Raw genomic sequence first — 26,206 nt, 5'->3', positions numbered from 1 at the left:
ACACCAGGCTAATATTTTTTGTAGAGGTTGGGTTTCTCTGTGTTGTCCAGGCTGGTCTCAGACTCCCAGACTCAAGCAATCCATCCAGTTCGGCCTCCTAAAGTGCTGGGATTACAGGCATGAGCCACTATGCCCAGCCATAATTACTGTAAAATCAAGTCAATCTAGGATGAATTAGAATTTATTTTGTGTTTAAAGATAACACAATTAGCATGAAATAGAAGGGATTAAAAAACATAAGTCTTAGTTGGTCCCTTATCAAATTACTGAACAGCCTTTATATAAGCTCTACTAGTAGCTTACTGCAGAAATGCTGAGGACATTGTCTACCCCTTCACGCAGTATTCCTTATCTGAATGAACACTCAATAATTTTTTCTTTTTGTTGTTATCTTAATTATTTGATTTTCTTTTAAGTTTTTACTATGAAAGTTTTAAACAAATAAAAAATAAAGAGAGCAGTATACCAAGCCCCCAATTCATTCATCAACACATATGTGGATCTATATCAGCATTTTCTCATCTTTTTTATTGGTGTTTTTATCTATCTTGAGGCTTCATAGTCTTAACTACCAAAGCTTGAAATCTGAAAGTGTAATTTCAACTTGGTTCTTTTCAAAGATGTTGGATATTATGCGCTATCATATAAGTTTTTGAATCAACTTGTCAGTTTTCTCTAATAATTTTATTAGAATTACACTGAATTTATAAGCACATGGAAAGGAATGACCTCTTAAAAATATTGAGCTTCTCAGTGTTTGAAAATAGACTGTTTTTTAATTTAGTTCTCTTTTAATTTATCCTGGTAATAATCACTTTTAGTGTCTAAGTATTCCATATCTTTTGTTAGATTTATTTATAGATATTTGATATTTTATGCTTAGTGAAATATTAATTTTCCAAAATTTAATTTTTCCACTTGTTATGTAAAAATATGTATTTTTTAAGTGTTCGATTTTGATTCCATATACATTGTTAAATTCATTCATCAATTCTAATTATTTTTTGTAGATTCTTTTGGATTAACATACGCAATTACATCATCTGTGAATGAAGGATATTTTTCCTCTTCCTTTCCAGTCTTTGTAAATATTATTTCTTTTCCTTGATTTATTGCCCTGGCTAGGACCTTTAATACCAAGCAGAATAAAAGTGGTAAAAAGGAAATCCTTGTCTTTTCCCTGACTGCATGGGGAAATGCTCAATATTTTATTGTTGAATATGATGTTAGCTATAAGTTTCTGATTTTGTGGGCCAGGAATTTGGAAAGAGCCCAACATGACAGCTATTACTTGAAATCTATTCAGCAGTTATAAGCAGGTGGCTCCAATGGCTACCAATTGATGCTGGCTTTCAGTGAGAATTCAACTAGGCTATGGACCTGAGTACCTACATGTGGCTACTCTAAAAAGATGGTCTGGCCGGGTACGGTGGCTCACACCTGTAATCTCAGCACTTTGGGAGGCCGAGGCAGGTGGATCACGAGGTCAAGAGATTGAGACCATCCTGGTCAACATGATGAAACCCTGTCTCTACTAAAAATACAAAAAATCAGCTGGGCATGGTGGTGTGTGCCTGTAATCCCAGCTACTCAGGAGGCTGAGGCAGGAGAATTGCCTGAACCCAGGAGGCAGAGGTTGCAGTGAGCCGAGATCACGCCATTGCACTCCAGCATGGGTAACGAGTGAAACTCCGTCTCAAAAAAAAAAAAAAAAAAAAGATGGTCTTAGAATAGTGAACCTTTTTCGTGGCAGTTGACTTTTCTCAGAGCAAGCATTACAACAGAACCAGACAGGTGCTGCATGGGCTTTTTTTGGCCAATGTTTAGAAGTCATTGTGTTATTTCTGCCATATTCAATAGGTTAAATTAGTCACAAGCTAACCCAAATTCAAGGGGAGTGGACGTAGGCCCACTTCTAAATGGGATAGTTGTCAGAATTTATAAACAGTTAAAAAAATCACATCTTTTGTTCATGGTTGCCAAAAATTTTTAAAAATTATCAATGAATGTTGGAATATATAAAATACTTTTTCTGACTCTATTGAGGTGATCATATATTTTTTGTCCTCTATTCTGTAAATGTAGTGAATTCAACTGATTGATTTTGAATGGTGAATCCACTTTACATTCATCAAATATTTTCCATTTGTTCATGGCAAGTTATGCTTTTTATACATTACTAGATTTTATTTGCTAATATATATTTTTAGAATTTTTATATCTATATTTAGGAGATATTCCTTTGTAGTTCTGTCAAGTTACAAGTAATGCCAATCTGTTAAAATTGAAAGTGTATTCTTTTTTTTTATATTCTCTGGAAGAATTTGTGTTAGATTGACAATAGTTTTTCCTTAAGTGTTTGAAATAATTTACCTTTAAGTTAATTGAGACGGCAGGCTTCCTTGTGAGAAGGCTTTGAATTATGCTTCAATGTATTTAGTATAGATCTATTCAGATTTTACATTTCTTCTTTTTTCAGTTATGGTAACTTTTTTTTCTCAAGAAACTCATCTATACTTTTAGAATATTTTCTTAATGTTTTTTAGTGTTTGTAGGTTCTGTAGTGATGTCCTCTCTTTTCACTCCTGATAATTGATCATTTATGTTATCTTTTTTACCTTGGTAAGTCTAACTAAGGTTTTGTTAATTTTACTAATCTTTTCAAAATTCCAACTTCTGGCTCTGGTAGTGTTTTCTGCTGATTTTTATTTCATGGTTTTTACTCATGGTTTTATTATTTTCTTTCCTTGTGTTATTTTGCACTTTATTTACTGTTGCTTTTAAATTTTTTCCAGGCTTCTTGACTTGGAAGCATTGACAAATGAGTTTGAATATTTTAGAAAATCTAATGTATGCACAAAAGCTATGCATTTTTCTCAGAGTTTTAATATGCATCCTACAGGTTTTAATATATATATTTTAATTTGCATTTAGTTGAAAGTATTTTCTCATTTTTATTTTGAATTCTCTGTGACCATAGGTTTTATTAAAAGTATGCTGTTTATTTACTGATGTGATCACTAATCATGCAGTATATTATTTGAATCTTTTGAAATTGGTTGAGATTTACTTTATAGACTAAAGTCTATTTTGGCTCATTTATTATATTGACAGGAAATAATGTATTTTCTGCAATGGTTAGAGGTAGTCCTCTACCTATATTAACTTAATCAAGTTGGTAAATAGTGTTTTTCAAATATTAATTTTCTTTACTGATTTATAAAAGTATTTGCTTTATTACTTAGTGAGCAAGTTATAGTAAAATCTCAAACTATGATTATAGATTTGGCAACTTTTGGTTCTGAAACTTTTGCTTTATATATTTTCTTATGTTATTTTTTTCTTTTCCCAATATTTCAAGCATTTATGTTTTTCCAGCTTTATTGAGGTTTAATTGACAAATAAAAGTTATATATATTTAAGATGTACAATATGCTCTTTTGATATATTGATATATGTATCATTGTGAAAATGATTACCACAATCAAACTAACATATCAATCATCTTACATAGTTACCATTTCAATATGGTGAAAATATTTAAGATCTACTCTCAGCAATTTTCATATATATAATACAATATTGTTAATGACAGTCAGTATGCTGTACATTAGATCTCCAGAATCTATTCATTCCAGAGAACATAAATGTTTTACCCTTTGACCAATATTTCCCTATGACCCCCACATCTCAGCTCCTGGCAGCCACCATTCTATTTTCTGCTTCTATGAATTTAGCTTTTTTTTAGATTTCACATATAAGTCAGATCATACAGTATTTATACTTCTATGTCTGGCTTATTTCACTTAGTGTAGTGCCTCCCTGTTTCATCCATGTTGTCACAAATGACAGGATTTCCTTTTCTTTTTAAGGATAAATAATTGCCTCATTTATATGTATGTGTGTGTTTGTGTGTATTTATATATTGCACATTTTCTTTATCCATTTATCTGTTGATAAGCACTTAGATTGATTCCATATCTTAGCTTTTGTGAATATATTGCAAATAATGCTGCAGCGAACATGGAAGTACAGATAGCTTTTCCAGATATTGATTTAATTTTTTAAAACAGCAATTTAATTTTATTAAAACAGCATACTTTTAATAAAACCTATGGTCACAGAGAATTCAAAATAAAAATGAGAAACACAATTCTCCATATTGTGTTTTAAATATGGCTATATTTTAAATATTGTTTTAAATATGGCTATACCAATATACTTTCCCACCAATAGTGAGCAAGGATTTTGTTTTCTCCACATGTCACCAATACTTGTTATCTTTTGTCTTCTTGATAATGGCCATTCTAACAGTATGAAGTGGCATCTTATTGTGGTTTTGATTTGCATTTCCCTGATGATCAGTGATGTTGTGCATTTTCCCATATATTTGTTGGCCATTTGTATGTTTTCTGTTGAGAAATGTCTATTGGATCTTTTGCCCATTGTTAAGATTGGGTTAATTTGTTTTGTTGATGTTTAGTTGAGTTTTTTTATACATTTTGACTGTGTTTTTGCAGTCACATCCAAAAAAACATTACTTCTCAGACTAATGTCACAGGGCTTTTCCTGTATGTTTTCCTGGATTAATTCTTCAATTTCAGGCCTTATGTTTAAGTCTTTAATTCATTTTGAGTTCACTTTTGTATATGGTTTTTGATAAAGATTGTTTCATTTTTCTGAAAATGGATATCCAGTTTTCTCAGCATTATATTATAGACTATCCTTTACATATTGTGTGTTCTTTACATGTTTGTCAAAAATCAATTCAGCATAATGTGTGGACTTACTTCTGGGCTCTCTGTTTTGTTCCATAGGTCTAGATATCTGTTTTTAGTGCCAATAACATACTGTTTTGATTACTACAGTTTTGTAATATATTTTAAAATCGGGCAGTGTGATGTCTTCAGCTTTGTTATTTTTGCTCAAGATTGCTTTAGCTATTTGGCATCTTTTGTAATTCCATATGAATTATAGCATTATTTTTCTATTTTGTGAAAAATGCTGTTGGAATTTGGTTAGAGATGGCATTGAATCTGTAGACTGCTTTGCATAGTTTGGACATTTTAACAGTATTCTTTCAATTCTTGAACAACAAATATTTTCTTTTTTTTCATTATGTTGTACAGTTTTCAAAATACAGATATTTCACTTTCTTGGTTAAAGTCATTCCTAAGTATTTAACTTTTTGTTGCTATTGTAAATAGGGTTTTCTTCTTAATTCCCTTTTTATATAGTTTATTGTTAATGTATAGAAATGTGACTAATTTTATATGTTGATTTTTATATCCTGTAACTTTACTGAATTAGTTTGTTCATTGATTAGTTATAAAGTATTTTGGTAGAGTCCTAAGGGTTTTCTATGTATGAAAGATCATGCCATTTGCAAACAGACATTTTCTATTCAAATGAGATCATTTTTCTTCAGCCTGAAGAACATCTTTTAATATTTTTCATAGAGCATGTCTGCTGAAGACAGATTCTCCCAGCTTTTGTTTAGAAATGCATTTTTCCACCTTAATTTTTGAAAGATATTGTTACACATGTAATTTTAGGTTGACAGTTTCCAATTAGCCACATCAGTGTCTTCTGACTTCCATAATTTTGGGTGGTAGAGGAAACTCAGCGGTAAATCTTGATGTTCTCCTGAAGATAATATGTCTTATTTTCTCCCCCATCACTTTTTTGTGTATATATTTAATTTTCCATAACTTGATCTTTGCATATCTAGATCTGGTTTTCTCTGTGTTTGTCCTGCTTGAGAGTCACTGAGAGTTTTAAATCTACGGGTTGCTTTCTTTTATGTAACTTTGAAAATTTTCAGTCAATATTTTTTCATCTATTGTATTGCTACTTTTTTTTTCTCTCTTCCCCTTTTGGGACTCAAATTACACATATGATAAAGGTTTTGACTATTTCTAATAGCTCTTATAGTTTTATATCCTTACCTTCTTTTTTTCTCTGATTTTATTTGGTTCTTTTGTTTTGAAAAGTCTGTAAGTACAATAATTCTGTTTTCTGCTGTGTCCAATCCACCATTAAAACCCACGCACCATGTAAAGAGTTTTTGATTTCAGATATTGTATTTTTCATTTCTAGAGTATCCATTTGATTCTTTAAGTATAGATTTTAATTCACTGTTGTGATTCTCATCATCTATTTTTTCAATCTTTTTCTCTAAGTTTTATCATAGTTATTTTGGAGTTTTTGCTTGGTAACCTCAGTATCTGGAGTGTGTCTGGCTTTGCTCAGATTGCTTGTTTTATTGATTATTGATTATTGTTTTTTTTTTCTACTTCCTCACTGGCCTAGTAAGTTTTTATTGGGATCAGGACATTACACATAATGTATTGCAGGAGTTCTGGATTATATTATCTTCCTCTCAGAAGAGTTGGGCTTTATTCTAGTAGGCACTTATGTTCCTGGCAGATCACTTTCATTTAATCAAGACTTGAATGTACAGGGTATCTATTTCAAATCTTCTTTGAATCTTGGTGGATTGTCATAATTCCTAGATCATGATTCTTACCCTTGTAACATACTTTTCTGGAGTTTCAATTCAGTTTTTCAAGTTTTCACAAAAGTATCTTTTTTCTGCCTCAGTAGGACAACACATCGCTTTGATATTTATTATTCATGGTCTCTTCAACTCTTAGCATCCTCACTCCCCAGAAGCTGTTCTTTTAGACCTGCCATCTTCCCTGGTGCATGTGCAGCTTGGAAGTCAGCTAAGGACCCAAGGAAATGCCTGTGCATTTTTGGGGGTGCCATTTCCATGCAGCTGCTTTCCTTATAGTATGCAGCTCCAAAACCCCAGAGCTTTGGTAGCCCTAAATTATGAGTTGTTTGTTTACTGTAGCAAGGGTATTGCTGTCTCCTTGGGCTTCATGTCTTTGAATTCTTGAGTGAGTATGGGACATACCACATATGCTTCTCTTTTCAGAGATCACAGTCCTTTGCTATTTGCTGCTCCATGCCCGAAAATGACAAATACTAAAACAAACAATAATTCCTTATTATTACCAAATATTAATCATTGTTCATTTTTTTTTTTTGAGATGGAGTCTCGCTCTGTTGCCCAGGCTGGTGCGATCTTGGCTTACTGCAGCCCCCACCTCCCAGGTTCAAGCGATTCTCCTGCCTCAGCTTCCCGAGAAGCTGGGACTGCAGGCACGTGCCACCATGCCTGGCTAATGTTTGTGTTTTTGGTAGAGATGAGGTTCAGTGTGTTAGCCAGGATGATCTGTTTTCTGACCTTGTGATCTCCCTGCCTTAGCCTCCCAACTCAAGATTCAACTCCCTATTCAAGATGGAGTTGCTCTGGTTTGAATGCCTATATTTCCCCACACCCTTTTATAAGGTGACCCTTAATCCCAAGGATTGTAGAGGGAGGATGATCCATTTTCTATAACTCCTTCAGGATGAATAGGGACAATATTCCTGCCTAACTTTTAGGGTCTCTTGTATTCAGGGTAGAGAGAAGTGCAGTCAGAAAGTGTCAGTATGGTGAAGGCCATTCATAACTCGGACAAAAGGTGATATCCACAGTCGGCCAGTTGGTGCTGCAGTCTGCTTCCTGTGGGTTGGGGGTTTCCTCAGCATCATCCCTACTGGGATTGCCAGGAATTTATTACCGGAAAGGAGTCCTGATCTAGACCCCAAGAGAGGGTTCTTGGACCTTGCACAGGAAAGAATTGGGAGCGAGTCCATGAAGTTAACGCAAGTTCATTAAGAAAGTAAAGGCATAAGAATGGCTACTCCGTAGGCAGAGCAGCCCATTGTTAAAACTTATTTGTTAAAGAAATGGGTTGTTTGTTCTGTAGATCGTCCCACATCTTGGATTTTGCTGTTTGTATTCTACATGCCATTTGTCATGTTGTAAACTGGTACTTATATCAAAAAGTTTGGTTAAATTCAGGGGGTTTTATTTGGCAAAAATAATCTTTTCAGGACAGACATGGTATCTGCTTGTCTATTATGACATTAACATTGGTCAGAGTGTTTTGATCTCCTCAGGTTGAACTTCCCATTAAAAGCCTCTTTTGTGCGTCCTTGAATGGTTTTAGCCATTCTTTATGTTTGTTATTTAGATGAGTTATTCATTGAGACCTACAAAATGATAACAGTTTGATTTTATTATTTCTTCTTCATTTATTATTTGAAGTTCTTGAATGGAGTAGAAATTACTCATATCAACTATTTGGTTGCTCTCATACAGAGATCACATAGGAAAGGTAGGATAAATGCTTGATTTTTCTCTTTTTTTAAAAGTATTCAAATTCATGACTTGGTTCCCTAGCATTCTTCAAAATGATCACTTACTATTACGTTTTCTTTTGTTTTGTTTTTGATATCTGTACATTTATATATTATAGCATATTTTACATGCTTTAATCAGTTCTAGACATTTTTAAATGTTCCATATTTGGTTAGTGGGAAATTTTTCCAGTTAGTTTCTGAACTTCTTTAATCAAACTCCAGTTACCTTTGAAAACTTCTTTGCTTTCTGGTCTGAAAAAATGTTTTAGGCTCTTCCTGTTCATTATTTACTCACAGGGCTGAAAACCCTGATTTCCCCAAAGAACTCCAACTTTTTCTGGGGGAAGCGGTATTTAGATCTCACAATCTGGGTGCTACAGATGGCTACATATTTCATATACTTTTTTTTTTTTTTGAGACGGAGTTTTGGCTCTAGTTACCCAGGCTGGAGTGCAATGGCGCGATCTCGGCTCACCGCAACCTCTGCCTCCTGGGTTCAGGCAATTCTCCTGCCTCAGCCTCCTGAGTAGCTGGGATTACACGCACGCACCACCGTGCCCAGCTAATTTTTTGTATTTTTAGTAGAGATGGGGTTTCATCATGTTGACCAAGATGGTCTCAATCTCTTGACCTCGTGATCCACCCGCCTAGGCCTCCCAAAGTGCTGGGATTACAGGCGTGAGCCACGGCGCCCGGCCATATTTCATATCTTACACATCTAAAATGTTACCTTATCTCACTTATTTCTAATGTCTATATTACTATAATCTAAATTTTTATTATTTAGTGTTTCTATCATTTGATTTTACACTAGCATTTCTCATAGAAATCTAAGCCACTATAGATTCTTTGTCAAATAAACGTGGGTATTAATGAAGAACAGCTTCTTCCAGTCACTGGTTAGCAACGTTAGGGAGGTGATGTGGTGTAATGAGGATGGTAGTGGGATCAGCATCAGAAAGCCTGGCTCAGTCCCTCACTTGCTCCATTCCTGGAACAGTGGCTCAATCACTACAGATGTTTGAATTTCTTGATTTATAAAATGAATGTTCTAACTATAGGATAGTATTAAGAAACTTCCTCAAATGAAAATTATGTAGTGCTTAACCATTTTAATATGCAAAGTGATCTGGTTTGTTGAAACGCATAGGGGTTGGCAGAAGTTCTGGAATTTTTTACAATTTCACATACAGAAATTAGTATTCTCAGAGTGAAAAAGATGACTATATAATCCTGGTATTCATCCTTCACCCCACAGATGGTTCAGCCCTGTTTAAATTGTGTCAGCATGTCATGGCTTGCACAGAGCTTGACACATGGGTGATTAATTTATTTATCAATACTTCTAGATTTACAACTTTATAAAACTGGAAAATGTACATCTTGTTTAATTTATGAGAGTGTCTAAAACTGCTCATAGTTATTTAAACCAAGTTTGGCTTCTTACACCAAGGGCTGTAATCATTCTCCATGAATTATAACATGTATACAAATGTAACATGATTTTTCCCTCTTATTTCAGAGTGTGGAGGTATGCTCACTGGTCCTTACGGTTCTATTAAGTCTCCGGGGTATCCTGGAAACTACCCGCCAGGAAGAGATTGTATCTGGACTGTTGTAACTAGTCCTGACCTCCTGGTAACATTTACTTTTGGTACCCTGAGCCTCGAGCACCATGATGACTGCAACAAAGATTACCTTGAGGTAAATGATTATATTTAGATAGAACATATCATGATATGATTAGGACTCAGGGCACTATGTTCTAGCCATGCCCATGGATGACCCCAAAATATCGGCAGTAGTTAGGTATATTTCTCAATAGTCAGTCAGCATCTAAGTCTTACAAAGTCTCTAATTTTAATTGTGCCCATTTGTTGCTTCTTCTCCTGAGTTCCATTTGAATCTAGGAAACAGATTACCTTGCCCTGCCATGGTGTTACCTGGAAACCCTCGCCCCTGGCATGAGAATGCTGAATTAAGTAAACACTCAGTAATAGCCAACTCCTTCAATGCAGATTAAAACCTTCAGTTGTCTGTGGTAAACTGGCAAGGCATTTCACAACTTAACTGTAATATTCCATGAAGAGGCTGGGTGCGGTGGCTCATGCCTGAAATCCTAGCACTTTGGGAGGCCGAAGCAGTAGATCACGTGAGGTCAGGAGTTCGAGACCAGCCTGGCCAACATGGTGAAACCCCATTTCTATTAAAAATACAAAAACTACTGGCTGAGGTGGCAGGCGCCTGTAATTCCAGCCACTCGGGAGACTGAGGCAAGAGAATCATATGAATCCAGGAGGGAGGCAGAGGTTGCTGTGAGCTGAGATCGTGCCACTGCACTCCAGTTGGGGTGACAGAGTGAGCCTCTGGGAAAGAAAGAAAGAAGAAAGCAAGAAAGGAAGGAAGGAAGGAAAAGAAAAGGAAAGAAAGAAGGAAGGAAGGAAGGGAAGGAAGGAAAAGAAGGAAGAAAGGAGGGTAGGAGGGAGGGAAGGAAGGAAGAAAGAAAGGAAGGAAGGTGGGAGGGAGGGAAGGAAGGAAGGAAGGAAGGAAGGAAGGAAGGAAGGAAGGAAGGAAGGAAGGAAGGAAAAATAAATGATAGTGATTGTGTTGAACTGAGTTAAGTTCCTAGAATAAATGAATCATTATCACTGAGAAGAGGGGTATCAGCCAAAGCTCCTCCTGCCTACACATTAGTAAAAGATTAAAATATGGAGGAGGGGAAAAGGCTCTTATATTCAAATGCCATTTGTACATAGGTGCATCAAAAAGAGTTGTTCTTCATTTGTAGACTGACAAGATAATGGAGAAGATTGAGTTCTTAGGTTGTCCCGAATTTTTTATCAGCGTAAATCTCAGCCCCTTGCAGTAGTGCTAAAAACACAATATGCATTTCCAGGTCCATTAAAGAGGAATGGAGTTCCATGGAATTATTCATAAAGGATAGAAAGATGTGGCTGTCAAAAAGAGGCTCTGCAAGTAAAAGTCATTAGTAATTCACCAGTAATGGATCTGAAACCTTTGGGAATGACTGGAAGATCTCTCTCTGGAAAATTTCTGCAAAATGGTCATTTAAATGTTGACAGAAAAATGACTTATCTTCAAATTAATTTTCAATAATTCCATCAAGTTAAAATTAGAGGCTTTAAAAAATTCCTACAGATTTATTTCTGGAGACCATATGATAGAAAGTGTCAAACCACTCTGACAAAATTGAAATGTTTCTCATTTCTCATCAAGCCACAGTATTTCAAAGAACCAGTTAAACATTAAAATAATATAATGCTGTCATACAACTTTGCTGTCAATAAGGAAAATAATTTGAATAGACAAAATTGACCATATTAAAATATTATTTAGTTCATTGACTCCTTGATGGTCTATATAGTATAGAATTTGCGATTATAAGATAATCATAGAGAGACTGACGTGATTACATAATAGATGAAAACCCACAAATTCAAAAAGGATTTCTAAGGTCACATCATTATTACTGTATTACTTAATTAATATCAGAGTTGCTTTTTAAAATTTATTAAGATGTCTTTATGTTGTGTCTAATCTGACGGCACTTCCTTTCTACCTCTGATCCTTCTGAAAACCTGGACCGAGTTACATCAATGGTGTTACTTCTGTTTTCTTTGCTTATATCAATTTTCTTCTAGATCACTAAGAATTTACAATGTAAAAAAAATCAAAGGGAAAAGATATTTGATTAGTAACATCAGGAGAAAAATTGAAAGTGTATGTCCTGCCTTGGAAATGAAATTCAGACAGAGAGAAGGTGCTGGGGTTGTGGGAGGAAACGCCCTTTGCTGCACTTCAGCCATGTGTTCGAGATGGATGAGATGGGGAAACGTCTTTGAGCGATCGCTTTTGAATGATGGATTTTCTGAAGTTAATATCCAAAATGACCTTGTTTGATTAAAAAACAAAAACAAAAAACTGACCACTTTGAGCTTAATGATTCATTCTTTTGTTTTAGATTCGAGATGGTCCTTTGTTTCAGGACCCGGTCCTTGGGAAGTTCTGCACCACTTTTTCTGTCCCACCACTGCAGACCACGGGCCCCTTTGCCAGAGTTCATTTCCATTCCGACTCCCAAATTAGTGACCAAGGCTTCCATATCACCTACTTAACATCACCTTGTAAGTAACCTGAGAGTTGGGAGCTTAAGAGGGACTTGAAGGCCAGTGCTGTGCTTACATCTGTTTTTCTATTTTAATGTGATTCAGAGGATGACTGACTTTCTTGGACCAATAATATTTCTTTATAAATATTTCTCTCAAAGCTTCAGTTTTTTCCTTTATCTTCCCGATGCTCCATTATTAATACTGCAATGCCCTTTGATCCCTAAATTATGGGATCCACATCATGAAAAAGAGATCTAAGGCATCCACAATTAAGTAATTCAGGACACCAGGTCCCTCGTGGTGTTTGATGTTTAGTTGTGAGAGAGGTTTGTGCATGTGAGCAGTGCAGTCTCTCTGGATTTTATCCTCGGCTCAGATCCAGCTGCACATGCGATAGGGCTGGTGTCCAGCATCACAGAGTCCCAGACCCGAGAGCTTCACTGCCAGCAAAATACTGTTAGCTGTTATGACCTCAACTTGCTTTGATACCTTAAAAAGAAACAAAACACAGGAAAGGCTCTATGATTTGGGTTTTTCTTAGGTAAGTGGAGGATTTTGTTTATGACATCTGTCATTGTGCCCTTAATGAGAATTCACAGGAAAAATACCTTTTAAATTTCAATATCAGGAAAAGTAAAAAAATGAACAACTTTATTTCTCCCCTTTCTTCATTTCCTTTTCTTTCAGCAGAATCTGATGCCAACCCCCTGTGGCCCTTTAAATTGTTTTCTGTTCAAATCAACCTCCCTGTGGCTACATGTTTCTGTTCTGAATTCATTTTTTCTTTAATCCGCTTCGTGTATACAGTTCTGTAGTTTATTTTGTTATATGTTTTCTATAAACCATCTCAAATCTTATTGGAATGAAGCAGAGCATTAATGTATTTAAAGAGCAATTTATAGATGAGAATGGTAGATTGGAAGTTAGATCACACTTCTCTGCATCCCTCTCTTTCTCTCTTTCTCTTCTCTCTTTCTTGCTTTCTCGCTTTCTTTTCTTTCTTGGTAGAATTTTGCTCCTGTCACTAGGCTGGAGTGCAGTGGCGCCCGGCTCACTGAAACCTCTGCTTCCTGGGTTCAAGTGATTTTCCTGCCTCAGCCTCCATAGTAGCTGGGACTACAGGTGTGTGCACCACGCCCAGCTAATTTTTGTATTTTTAGTAGAGATGGGGTTTCACCATTTTGGCCAAGATGTTCTTGATCTCCTGACCTTGTGATCTGGCCACCTTGGCCTCCTAGGGTGCTGGGATTACAGGCATGAACCACTGCACCTGGCTATCTCTGCATTTATATCTTTAGGCACTACAGGGATGTCCCACGAACACACGTCAAGTTGAAAATCTTAAAATTAGAGGCACAAGCCTGTACAGGGTGAATAAAGTGGGTATATTCTTGTGTGTATGTATGTATGTGTGTGTATAAATTTTTAAAAACTGGATCCAATGCCTGTGAGCCAGACCAATGCCATTGCCATGACCTGTTCGTCTCTTCCCTGTTCTTAGCTGATCTGCGTTGTGGAGGGAACTACACAGACCCACAGGGTGAACTCTTCCTGCCTGAGTTGTCTGGGCCTTTCACCAACAACAGGCAATGCATCTATATTATAGAGCAGCCCGAGGGAGAACAAATACAAGTCAACTTCACCCACGTGGAGCTGGAATGCCAGAGTGACAGTTCTCAGAATTATATTGAGGTAACTTTTACTACTCAGTCACCCTTGGATGACATTCATCAACATTTTTATATTCTGTTGAGTGGTGGTCTTCAAATGATTCATCACCATTGAGCAGCCAGATCACCTGAGATCTTGTTAGAAATGCGGTAATGACTAAGCTCAAATAACTAAGGTACAGGCAAATAAGGAAGGCTAATAGGATGTACTAATAAGATAAAGATTTATTACCTGGAGTAATTAATACAGGAAAGAACTCAACCCAGGAGAGTGAAGGGATTTGCCCAGGTGACCCAGCTAGTCAGTGGCAATAAAGTTTAAGTGAATGACTCTTGTTTTGGAGGTTAGGGTTTTACCTTCGTTTATTCTGCTTGCTCTCCTCCAGAAATCTTTAATTTTGATTTAAGTGTGGGTAATGATTGTAATACAGAGAATATTTGAAATAGAGACAGCCAGTTTTTGTTTGCAGGGCCTGGTATTTCTTTTGCTTAATCATTGGTCAAGCCACAAATTAAAGTGTTGAGCAAGATAAAACATTGCTTTTTGGGCACAATCATATTACGTAAACTAGAGAAGAATTTACAGTTTTGTTTGTGCAAGTTAAATCCATTTATTCATCCAGGAAAAACCTATGTGACCTGTGCCTTTCTACATTTAGACAAAGGAAACAGAACTTTAGCTAAGATCCGGCCTTAGTTGAAGATGTGCATTGACCATAGCACAACAGGAATATGTATTTTTATTTTTTAAAGCCAGAAACTTTTATTTCAAATCATTTCAGAATGAGTATATCTATTCAATTTAGGTTTTCTAAAGTCTTTTATAAAGTATATTAAAGTTTTATACCATGGAACAATTTTAAATATTTTTATGTAAATCAAAATTAAATTAACTTTATTTTAACTTTTGAGAACAGTAAAAATAGCTCTCAATTACAGAGTGCTTCCTATACTCTGAGCACTATTATAGGACTTTAGAATGATATAACAAATTAAATAGATAATGATTGTCGGCTTACTGCCTGCCACGTGTGGGAAGTGCTTTCGTGAGTTAATTCATTGACTCCTCACAGCAACCATTATTATTTCTGTTTTCCTTAGGAAACTGTAGCCCAGATAAGTTTCTTGTCCATACTTACATGTCTAGCAAGTAATGGAGCTGGAATTTGAATTTAGGAGATCTACCTGTACCGATCGTCAATAAGAACAGAAATGCAATTGTGTGACTTTGACCACAAGAGGTGTTTCCTCTTCCATAGGGAGGAAAGTCTCATGAATTACCCAATTCCACACCTGGCTCTCTGATCACAAGACTAAAACATGAAGTCAAGTATAATGATTTTCTCAGATAGGCAAGAATGTAACTGTAATTTTCAGGGAAATTTGGAGCCCTTTCTATTAAAGCCTTCATGGCGGTTCTAGTCTTTCTAAAGAACTATCAGTACCTCTGAATGGTTATCATCCTTTCTGGCTTTGCAGAACACTATAACTAAATTTCAATGAGCAGCTCCATAAACTCCTCTGAATTATTCTGAACAGTTAGCACACACAAAAAAAATCATAAAACTAGCGCCGGAAGATTAAATTTCATAAACCGGAATGGTGGAATGTTTTGTATCCAGAATGGGATTGGAGTTAGTTCACTTAACGTCTTGTTTTAGTTCTTTTATTAGATGACTGTATAACCTTGGACATTTCTTTATCTGGATGCTTCAGTTCCTACTTCAATAAGATGCCCTATTTATTCCTCTAAACTTTGGGGGTGGGGGATAAAATCAGGGAAGTAAATGATAAAAGAAGCTTGAAGAATTAAAAATATTTTGTAAGTACAAGATTTTTCTGGACCTAACTTTTAGCTCTAACCTTGAATTTATCAGTTGAGAGACAGCCAATGTGGGTCTCACAGTTGGCCAGAGAGGCTTCTACGTTCTGATGTAACCATATATCTTCAAAGTTTTAAGCAAATTTTCTGCAGGAATTGTTGATGAAAAAATTTTTAAAAACTGAATTATTCATAATTTGAATATTAGTAGTTAGATAGATTTTTTTATTATATCTTTTCACCAACCTAAAGGAATACAAAAAGCCAATTTGTAGAATTTTGGCATCAGCAAGGACCTTAATTTTACAAATGAGAAAATTGAGGCCCTCAGAGGTCAAACTCTAGCTATTGTCAAAGTAGAACTTAGATGTGCCACTATGAGTTTCTAGATAAACATACATTGACTTTGATTAAAGATTGTGTCATTAAATCATCTCTATCCATTGGGAAAATTTGTGAACTGAACCCATTTTCTAAAAAGTATATTCGCTTGATGTTCTTCAGATAGTGGTCATAGAAGAAAGTGATACAGGAACCAAATTCTAATGACATTATTATAACTCAATATATTGTTCCCTAAAATGATGGCTTCATTTTTTAAAGCTATCTCTAAAAAATGAAATATTTATGAAAAAGAATTAAAAAAAGAATATAGGTATTTCTAATACTTTGGTGGTTTAGAGGGGGATGAATTTGTCCTTTACTAACTCCATTGATGAGTAAAAGCAGTCTACCCAAAATTTTAGAAAGAATGGAGAGCAGAAAAGAAATTCTACAGAGATTTGGGAGAATGATCCTAAGGACATTTACTTTGCCTGTCAATAGGTTACTTTTAAGAATTCTAGATCTTCTCGTTCTGTGGTTTTAGGTGCCTTGGTTGTCAGGCAAACATATCTTTCAAATGAAGATTAAGGTAACATTGCTGAGAGTGTATCTTCCACGGTACGGTGGTTTTGAAAGACTTAATTTTGCTCAGTAAGAGAGTTGCATAAGCATTCGTTAGAGAAGAGATTTTAATTGCAAAAGATAAGAATGGCATTAACCCAGTGTAGCGTATCTTTCTTTTTTTAACACAAGAAACACACATTAACATATTAATTCTTAGATTTATATAACCCTCTCAAGTGAAACTTCTACTTTTCAAGGTACACATTAGCCATGGAAGATGTGACATGGCTACAAATGAATGAATACAAGACAGATCAATTGTTAGTCTATCTGTTTTTGTCAAAGAGTGCTTTTAAATTGTATAGAATAGTTCAGTGAAGGTTATGGAAACATCTTTCCAGAATAAAAAGCAGCACCTCTCATTAATATTTCATAAGTGATTTAAGCCATCAGAACTCTGAGTGAAGGACACATAGGTAGTAATGAAAGTTTAATTTTTAATCCCAGAGAACGGAAGTTGTAGGCTGAATAATAAATTCAGAAGCTTATAGGATATTAGGGTAAAGGCTTGAGGTAGGATTTGAAGGGAAGTGAGTAGAATTGTTTGACCACCAAATCTCCTTGACCAATCCCAAATTATCTGCCTCCTCTCCCTGAAGACACTGAGGAATTGGAAAGGGATCTACAAGAGAGACTGATAAGGGACAGGGAGAGCGATGTGCCTTCTGGAGAAAGAGAAGGGCTTCTGGGAGGTTGTCCTTCCTTAGATGTGGAAAGCAAATACAAACAGAAAAGTTGAAAAATATAATCCATAAAACAAGAAGGAGTAATTTATATTACCTTTATTGTCTGAAATCTAGGGCATATACCTGTTCTACAAGTGGCATTTAACCTGAAATTCATATTTTAGACCTCTGTGACAATCCCAGTAAGTTAACAAGGCAGAAATTGCACATCTCTTTACAATATAACCCAAAATTATTGATGAACATTTTTAAATGCCCAAGTGCTTGGAAACCTGTGAACTCTCTCCAAAATAATCATTGGATTGAGAAAGAAATAAAAAATGAAAGACAATATAGAAAATAACAAACAGGAAATGCTGTGTATCAAAACCTGTGAGATGTGATGAAACTCAACTCCCTGGTAAAACCTTTAAGATTTAAAAGAAGAGAACCGAAGTAATTGGGAAAGTAGGAGAGCAGAAGCTGAGGCATGAGGGTCTGTCCTCCATCTGAATCTTTTCTTTCACTACCTTCCCCTCCCCACCTCTTTCTACCTCCCCCTCCACCCCACTCCTGCTTAGCCCTAGGTAGCACTACCACATTTCCAGCCTGTCTTTAGATGAATTCAAATTCACAAAGGAACTCCTTTTGTGACTTCTTAGGCATTGAAGTGATTCAGCTATGACCTTGGGATTGGGTGGGGGAGAGCCAGGGCTTGTGGTCTGCAAGTGCCTCATGCAGACCACAAGCCCTGGCTCTCAAGTGGACATGCTGCTCAGAGTCTCATGGCTGCCATTCACAGAATACAGACCTAAATGTCGGAAAAAGAACAAGGGCTGGAGCTGAATGTAGCCACGGCAAGCAAACACACCACATAGGCTGAATAGCATTGTGCTTTTCAGTATTGAACTTAATTATAGGTCAGAAAAGCATCTTTCTAGAGAGGGTAGGATAAAGGGAAAAGGGGGAGATGCTCAAGCGTTTGCATTCTTGAGCATATTGGATTTAGGGACTTGACAGAGACTAGGAAGATTTGCTTGGACTCTCAGCTCTGTTGTTGTCAGCCCAGGTTTTCCACGACTGCTGGGCCATCCTGATGCTTTCTGGTGAAGCAAGAAGATATACCATTTCTCTAGTGAAATAATTCTGTAGGTTGAAGTAGTGGGAGCCTGGAAAAAGACTGAGAGATGTTAGAACACCTAATTTGGAGTTGTGAGAGCTTGTATAGAATATATTTTTGCTGTGTTTGTAGGATTTGCATGCGCATGTAGAAACTTCAGACCCATTGAAAAAGCATGATGTAGAGCAGTGAGCAGAAATAAGAGGAGATGAATGCACCATTCATCAAGAACACTATAAATTCCTAGGCCAAATAGAGGGTATGGCCAGTACTTTTCTGATATAAGATGGAAACAACATTGCATGGAAACATGATAAAACACTTCAGCTCTCTGTGTTACTAAGGGCAAGATAGCTGTAAGTCACAGTTTCCTGATGTGTAATAGGGATACTAATAGTACTTTCCTAAAAGGGACTAAAAGAGACCATGCCTTCATTTATCTGTTCATTCTCTAAATACTTATCAAACCACTTAGGTGCCAGTTGCCGTGCTAGGGAATGGGTATATCAGATAGATATGAAATAAGTAAACACACCACATAATTTCAAAGGGGGATAGGTATGGGCAGGAAAGAAACAATACTGCAAGAGAAAAGAACAGGGCTGCTGACTTCAGTGGAGCAGTCTGAGATTGCTTCTCAAGGCTCTTTGCATTCCTAACTCCTCATCTGCAGACCCTCTTTGTGGGATCTGCAGACAAGGAGTTAGCAATGCAAAGGGCTGAGAGAAGCAGGACTCCAGGTAGAGGTGTTAACCCAGCCCTAGAGACTGAAGTCAGAAAAAATAAACTAAAATAATTGAAAATAGACCAGGGTGGCTGGACTCACACAGGGATGGAAGAGAGAAATATGAGTTAAGCAGGAGCTAGACCCGGAAGTGCTTTGTAGGTTGAGATAAAAAGCCTGGGTTATATTCTTTTTTTTTTTTTTGAGACGGAGTTTCGCTCTTGTTACCCAGGCTGGAGTGCAATGGCGCGTTCTCGGCTCACCACAACCTCCACCTCCTGGGTTCAAACAATTCTCCTGTCTCAGCCTCCCAAGTAGCTGGGATTACCCGCATGTGCCACCATGCATGGCTAAATTTTTTTGTATTTAGTAGAGACCGGGGTTTCACTATGTTGGCCAGGATGGTCTTGATCTCTTGACCTCGTGATCCACCCGCCTTAGCCTCCCAAAGTTCTGGGCCTGGGTTATATTCTATGTGCAAGGACGAACAATTAAATTGTTCCTTGTACAGTGCCTGCTATATAATGAATATCCACTAAAGTTAACATGATGATGAATAATGATGATGATGATGGGTAGGAGAAGAGAGGGTCGGAGGAGGTGACCTACTGGAGTTTCAATCGTGAAGGAAGGCACTTCTTGGTAAAACTGATTCACGTGTTCTTGGTTTCAGAATATCAGATTTTAAAAGATCAGATAAAGGATAAATTTATTAATAGAGATGTTAGAAGGGTCATTGTTTCACAAGGCATGAAAAGGTTTAAAATATCAACTATAAAATCATGAAACATACTAATAAAGAACAAAGGATAATAGCCAAAGGAAATGATTTTGAGATTCTAAATGGGTTCTTTCATCTCTTTTCCTCCTCACCCTCTTATTCTCTCACGGAGTCAGGGCCACTTACTCTCCTGCTCACCCAGATTAGCCCAAGGCTCCTCTGTAAGATCCAATCTTTACTTAGCTAAGATGTATGTCAGTCTGATGCTCACTTCACAGGAAGCCACATGTTAAACACTACCATACGGTGTGGGTCTGTTTTCAGCTCTCAGATGGACCAAGCCTAAGTGCCAGCATATTTGGTTGGCTTTGAATTACAATTTGCTACTTCTTATTTTAGAAATTATAGTATAAAAACAAATCTGGATTCATAGCAGAGGAAGACAAAAGAGCATGCGTATTAAGACATGGCTTCAGGACCTGACTCATTCCAGATGTTAAAGCTCACCACTCACTGGGCTCAAGAGACCACGTTTAAAATTTCACGTAAATGGTGTTTCTCAGCCCGGTAAATTTTAGTGCTCTCTACAGAAAAGCATTTCTTTATAAAAACTCAGTTTTTTATGAGTAGTTTCTCCTCGGGAACTAGTTTAATCTGATGAATGTAAAAATCAAAAGCCATTTGGAATACGCTGTAGGCTAACCGTCCTGGGGCCCTAAGCATTCGGTGTTTGCCGGACGAATAAGGCAATCCACAAGAAATCTGAACCTGGTCCACGAAACACTAGAAAGTTGAATTGGTCCTTGTTGTTTCTTTGCAAATGCAATTCACTAAAAAGAATGAATTCATTGTGACTCCCCTGCAAGTGATCATGGCATGGCGTCACCTGACAGGAAAATTCAGTTTTTCTGCACAAACCAGGTTCAGGTATTAGTCATCTTTCTCTAGGTTATGCTGTGGTAACAAACAATTAGTGACAACAACCAGAAAAATCAGAAACAATAACAAACAAAAACATCTGTGGCTTTGAACAACTTATGTTTATTCCTTGCTCACGTTAGCACATTAGTTTTGGATCCGTTGCAGTTCCGTTTCCTACATTTCCACCATCCTGGGACTGAGGCCCTAGATCTTGTGAGGGGAAAAGTAAAAGATGGCTGAGTTATGCAGTGACTTCCAAACATCTGCTTGGAGACTGGTGTATCACTTTTGCTCACATTCTGTTGGGCAAAGCAAGTCCTATGGCTAAGCCCGCAGTCAATGGTAAGAATATGTGTCAAGTCTCCCTACGGTGCTATTGCAAGTCACATGGCAAAAAACATAGATAGTCAATCCTTTTACAGGAAAGGAAATGAATAACTATAAAATGATGCCTTCCATGCTAGTTTATGAGCACAAAGGAAAGAGATTTCTTTTTTTTGGTAGGAGTGCAAATTTATCCAGTCCTAGATTATTGGATACAAGATGTGCTGCAAAGATAGTTAGGGTGACTTTAGAATATTTGATGAATTTTATTCTGGTATCTCTTTCAAAGGAGTTGTGTTTGTAGTTAAAGTACTGCCATGTCTGGGATCCAGGGAGAATACAGGCTTTCAGAATTAATAAGGTTTCATTTCCACAGAGAGAGAGAGAAGCAGAGCCAAAATCAATTGCACCTTCTAGGTTCAAGGCCCTTGAGCCCTATAAGTTCCTCTTAAAACACTTGGACTACAGCTGCCTTTCTGCTTGCTAAAATCCTTGAATTTCATTAGTCATGGCCCAGGGGAATGGCCCACTTTAGCTTGCAGCGATGCTATTTGGCTGTTTTTTTCCCTTCTTGTCATCTTCTAATGGGCAAAATAGAAAAGAGAGACTATAATCTTCGAAGAAGCAAATAGAACCCTGGAGAATTAGAGAGCAGGAAGATAACTTACTCTGTATTTCATGCTTTCTAGTTTTCAAGAACTGCAGTATGTCTGTATCTCTAACAAAAGCTGAACCACTACAATGCACCTTAAAATTAATGAATCAATGAGAATTTGTCAAATACCAATTTGCAGAGCTTTTTTTTATGAGATGCTGAAGGGCAAACAGAAATTTTCCCTTCCCTCAGAGACTTGCTGTTTGGATAGAGAGAAATTTAGCATGGCTTTACTATATGTGAAATTTGTGTTATAGATGTTGTAAGAGCTCAGAGAAAGGAACTAATATGAGCCTGAGTCAGTGGAGAGGCATGTGATTTTTCATGTCTGTGTCAGACTCTATCATATGGCTGAATCACTGTTTAATCACTCTACTATTATTAGGCCTTTAGAAGGGTTGCAATTCTTACTATTTTACAGCAAACTTTGAGTGGATCTGTGTGTGTCTTTGCCTGCATTTTGAATATCCTTGTGATACAGCATTAGAAGTGAAATATCCTTAATACATATTGTAAGGTTATTTTCCAGAACTTTATACTTCCAGCAGTTACAGATGAGAGTAACTTTGTTACCATATTCCTACCAACTTTGAATAGCATCGTTTTAAAATCTTTCTTCCTTTACTGGCCAGGAGCAGTGGTTCACACCTGTAGTCCCATCACTTTAGGAGGCTGAGGCAGGCAGATCAAGACCAGCCTGGAGTTCAAGACCAGCCTGGCCAACATAGTAAAACCCCATCTCTACTAAAAATATAAAAATTGGCTGGGTGTGGTGGTATGCCCCTGTAGTCTCAGCTACTTGGGAGCTGAGGCAGGAGAATTGCTTGAATCTGGGAGACAGAGGTTGCTGTTAGCCGAGATTATGCCATTGTACTCCAGCCTAGGTAGCAGAGTGATACTTCATCTCAAAAATAAAAGAAAAATCTTCTCTTTACTGCCTGTTCACCTTGGCCTAGATAACTCCTACTCAACCTTCAAGTCTCAGCTTAAAGGTTATTTCCACTGAGTTTTCCATAATGCCCTGGATGAGCTGAGAGTCTTTGGTTAACCCAGTGGTTCTCTATATTTTAAGACTTTTTTATATCACCCCTTGATTATTTAGAAATGAAATTCATTGATATAACCCCACTAGACACATTATATTTTAAAAAATGTAAAGTTATAAGAATAACATTAGGTAAAAATAAAAGTAAAGTAACAGAATAAAATCACATTTATTTCCCTATCTGAAAAGCTGGGCAGGCTGTACTTAAAGACAAAATAAAGTAGTCAGTTGTCTGGACCATAAATTGCTATGAATATGACAGTACAAATGCTGGCTACACAGTTATATGGGTTGGTGACTAATTTTTCAGAAATAGTGACCAATTCTTGACAGAGTTCAAGGAGGAAGAAAAGAAAAAGGCTTCTTCAGTTTACACGCTACTTGTAATCCTGGAAAATTCAGTATGCATTAAAATTATGCAAAAATACGTTGTTCTTAATATGTAAAATAGACTGAGATTTTACCCCCAACAATGGAACTTTCGTTTATGTGACTATCACACAGGATCAGGAGAATTCCTGTTGTGTGTGATTCTCACATTTCAGCCTGCCTAGTGTTGTTAATTCCTTGCTACTTATTAAATGCCAGGAATGCCCCACCATTGCTGTGATAATAATTAACACAAAACCCAAAACATACTCTCAGAAATTTCCCAAATGCTCAATTGTCGTCCCTACTGAGAACCATGGCTTAGGTAATAATGAAGCATCCTGCGCTCCCCCTAACCCACATTCATCATGCTTTTCAAAAATGTTCCTGCCTATTGTAAATTTCTTGTGAGCAGTGACCCTTTCAGTCCTGGCATTTATTCATGTCTTGATAATGTTAATGAAGTGAATGAACTAATATTTCAATGGCTAGATCCTTCAGAATAATTTTACTGAACAGTGGGTATGTATATCCATTGAATAATTCCTGCTCATAGTAACCAGCCTCCAGTGAAAATGCCCAGAATAACAACAGCTATCCTTAGTCAACATTTTATATTACCAAACATTTGGCTAAGGAATTCACAGTATTGTTTCATCTGTTTGCTTCAACAACCACATGAGCTTAGATATAGTAACTTGCTCAAGGTTATTAAGTGAGGTGGTTTGTAAGTGACAGAGGTAGGTTTTGAACCCAAGTCCGTAGACTGTGTTCATGGGCACTATACTATAAGAGCTGGCTACTGATTTAAAACCAGTTGTCTATTATATGAAGGAAATTTTCTTTTTCTTCGAATAAAATAGGAATACTAACAATGTTTTATGAATTCATGGTGCTATCATATGGTTTATCTTATTTGATCTACTGAGGAAGTTAATTTATAGTTTATAATTTCTTTTTCTTTCTTTCTTTCTTTTTTTTTAAGACAAAGTTTCACTCTTGTTGCCCAGGCCTGAGTGCATTGGTGCTGTCTTGGCTCACTGCAACCTCTGCCCCTCGGGTTCAGGCAATTCTCCTGCCTCAGCCCTCTGAGTAGTTGGGATTATAGGTGCGTGCCACCACAACTGGCTAATTTTGTAGTTTTAGTAGAGACGAGATTTTGTCATGTTGGCTAGGGTGGTCTCAAACTCTTGACCTCAGGTGATCCACCTTCCTCGGCCTCCCCACGTGCTAGAATTACAGGCATGAGCCACCATGTCCAGTCTATAGCTTATAATTTCTAACCTTCCTTTCACGATTATTTTTAAAATACTTGATTTGGTATATAAACTGGCAATGGACTGTGAATTTATTTTTCTAGAACTGTGTTTAGAATTTGTGTGTCTCTATTAATAGATGCCATCAGTCTATAGTTTTTATTTCTATAATCTATGATCGAATTTGGTAACAGTTTTCTGACAAAAATTAGTTGGGAATTATTCTATGTTTGAGGATGGCTTAGAATAAATTATACCTAGGAATTATCTCTTCCTTAAAAGTTTAAAAGAACGTACCAAGTAGAAGTATAGCATCTTGTGGGATGTTTTTCCATTTTGGGGGCTGAGGGTGTGATGGGAGTAGTTATTTGATAATGTTTTCAATTTTATTTATGACTTAGGCCTTTTCAAATCTTATTTTTCTTCTTCAGATAATTTTAATGTTACCCTTTTTCTGAAAATAACCCTTTTAAAACAGTCAAAATTATTAGCATAGTGTTGTACATAGATTTCATGTTTAAAAAATTCTTAGTATTGGTGTCTTTGTCATTTTTAATTTTGTATATTTGTACTTATTTTTTGTTTTCTTATTAGACTTGCTAGAGATTTGTCTTTTATATCGCCACCTGTAAACTTTCTCAAAAACATAGTTCTTGAATGTATTTATGAATTCTGTATTCTTTTGTATTTCATTTATTAAGTTTTGCTCTCATTTTTACTGTAGTCTTCCTCATTTTAATGCTTTTTTCTAACTAAAAAAAATTGTATGTAGAGATGGGCCTCACTATGTTGCCCAAGCTATCTCCAGTTCCTGGTCTCAAGGGATCCTCCCACCGTGGCCTCCCAAAGTGCTGAGATAATAGGTGTGGGCCATCATGCCTGGCCTTTTTTTCTGATTTTTAAAGTTGACTCCTTAAATTCTTTTACCTTCTCTGTCTTCCATCTACTTTTCTGTTTTTCCTTTTTTCTTTCAATGACAAAAGTAGTTTAGTTTATAACTTTCTTTGATTGCAGATTTGGCTAACACGTGTTTTTTCATATGTGGTATTCTAATTTTTTGTTGTTTTCCAATGAGTCTAAATTGTGAATTTATTTCCTCTCTAACATTATGAATATTATTAGGAGAATATTGTTTAAATTCTTATGCTTTTGTACTTTATTGGCTTAAGATTTTATCAGTATCTCGTGTTATTGCATTGTGCTTAAAAATGACCCACTGTTTTTGAAAATAGTAGAAATATGTAACTTGAATAAGATTATCATTCGTTTTGAATCTGCCATTTTCTAATCTCCAGGTAATGCCACCATTGCCAACATAAGTTTCTTGATTAGAATTGTATCTCTTTTTTATTTTTCTCTTTAGGTTCGAGATGGCCGAACCTTACTTGGAAAAGTCTTTGGTAATGGAACCATCTCTCACATTAAATCCATTACAAATAGTGTGTGGATCAGGTTTAAAATAGATGCTTCTGTTGAAAAAGCTAGTTTCAGAGCTGTTTATCAAGTCGGTAAGGAAACATATTTAATTTTTAAATGTCTAATTTATCTGATTGTAACATTTTAATTCTTTGAAATAA

At 36.4% G+C, this 26,206-nt stretch overlaps 1 protein-coding gene across 1 annotated transcript in view; it reads left to right on the top strand.

Moving 5' to 3' along the window:
* The window catches only part of CUBN (cubilin), a 281,789-nt gene that overhangs the window by 29,225 nt on the left and 226,358 nt on the right, over positions 1–26,206 (top strand). Inside the window, exons 15-18 of the mRNA XM_035306864.3 lie at positions 9,782–9,963; positions 12,242–12,404; positions 13,891–14,081; positions 25,993–26,137. Of these exons, the coding sequence (XP_035162755.3) occupies positions 9,782–9,963; positions 12,242–12,404; positions 13,891–14,081; positions 25,993–26,137 (681 nt within the window). The remainder of the gene's footprint in view (positions 1–9,781; positions 9,964–12,241; positions 12,405–13,890; positions 14,082–25,992; positions 26,138–26,206) is intronic.

This window comes from Callithrix jacchus, chromosome 7 (assembly GCF_049354715.1).
Source record: "Callithrix jacchus isolate 240 chromosome 7, calJac240_pri, whole genome shotgun sequence".
In the NCBI taxonomy this organism is placed as follows: domain Eukaryota; kingdom Metazoa; phylum Chordata; class Mammalia; order Primates; family Cebidae; genus Callithrix; species Callithrix jacchus.
The sequence above is the reverse complement of the archived record's forward strand: the minus strand, read 5'-3'. Positions and strand labels throughout refer to the sequence as shown.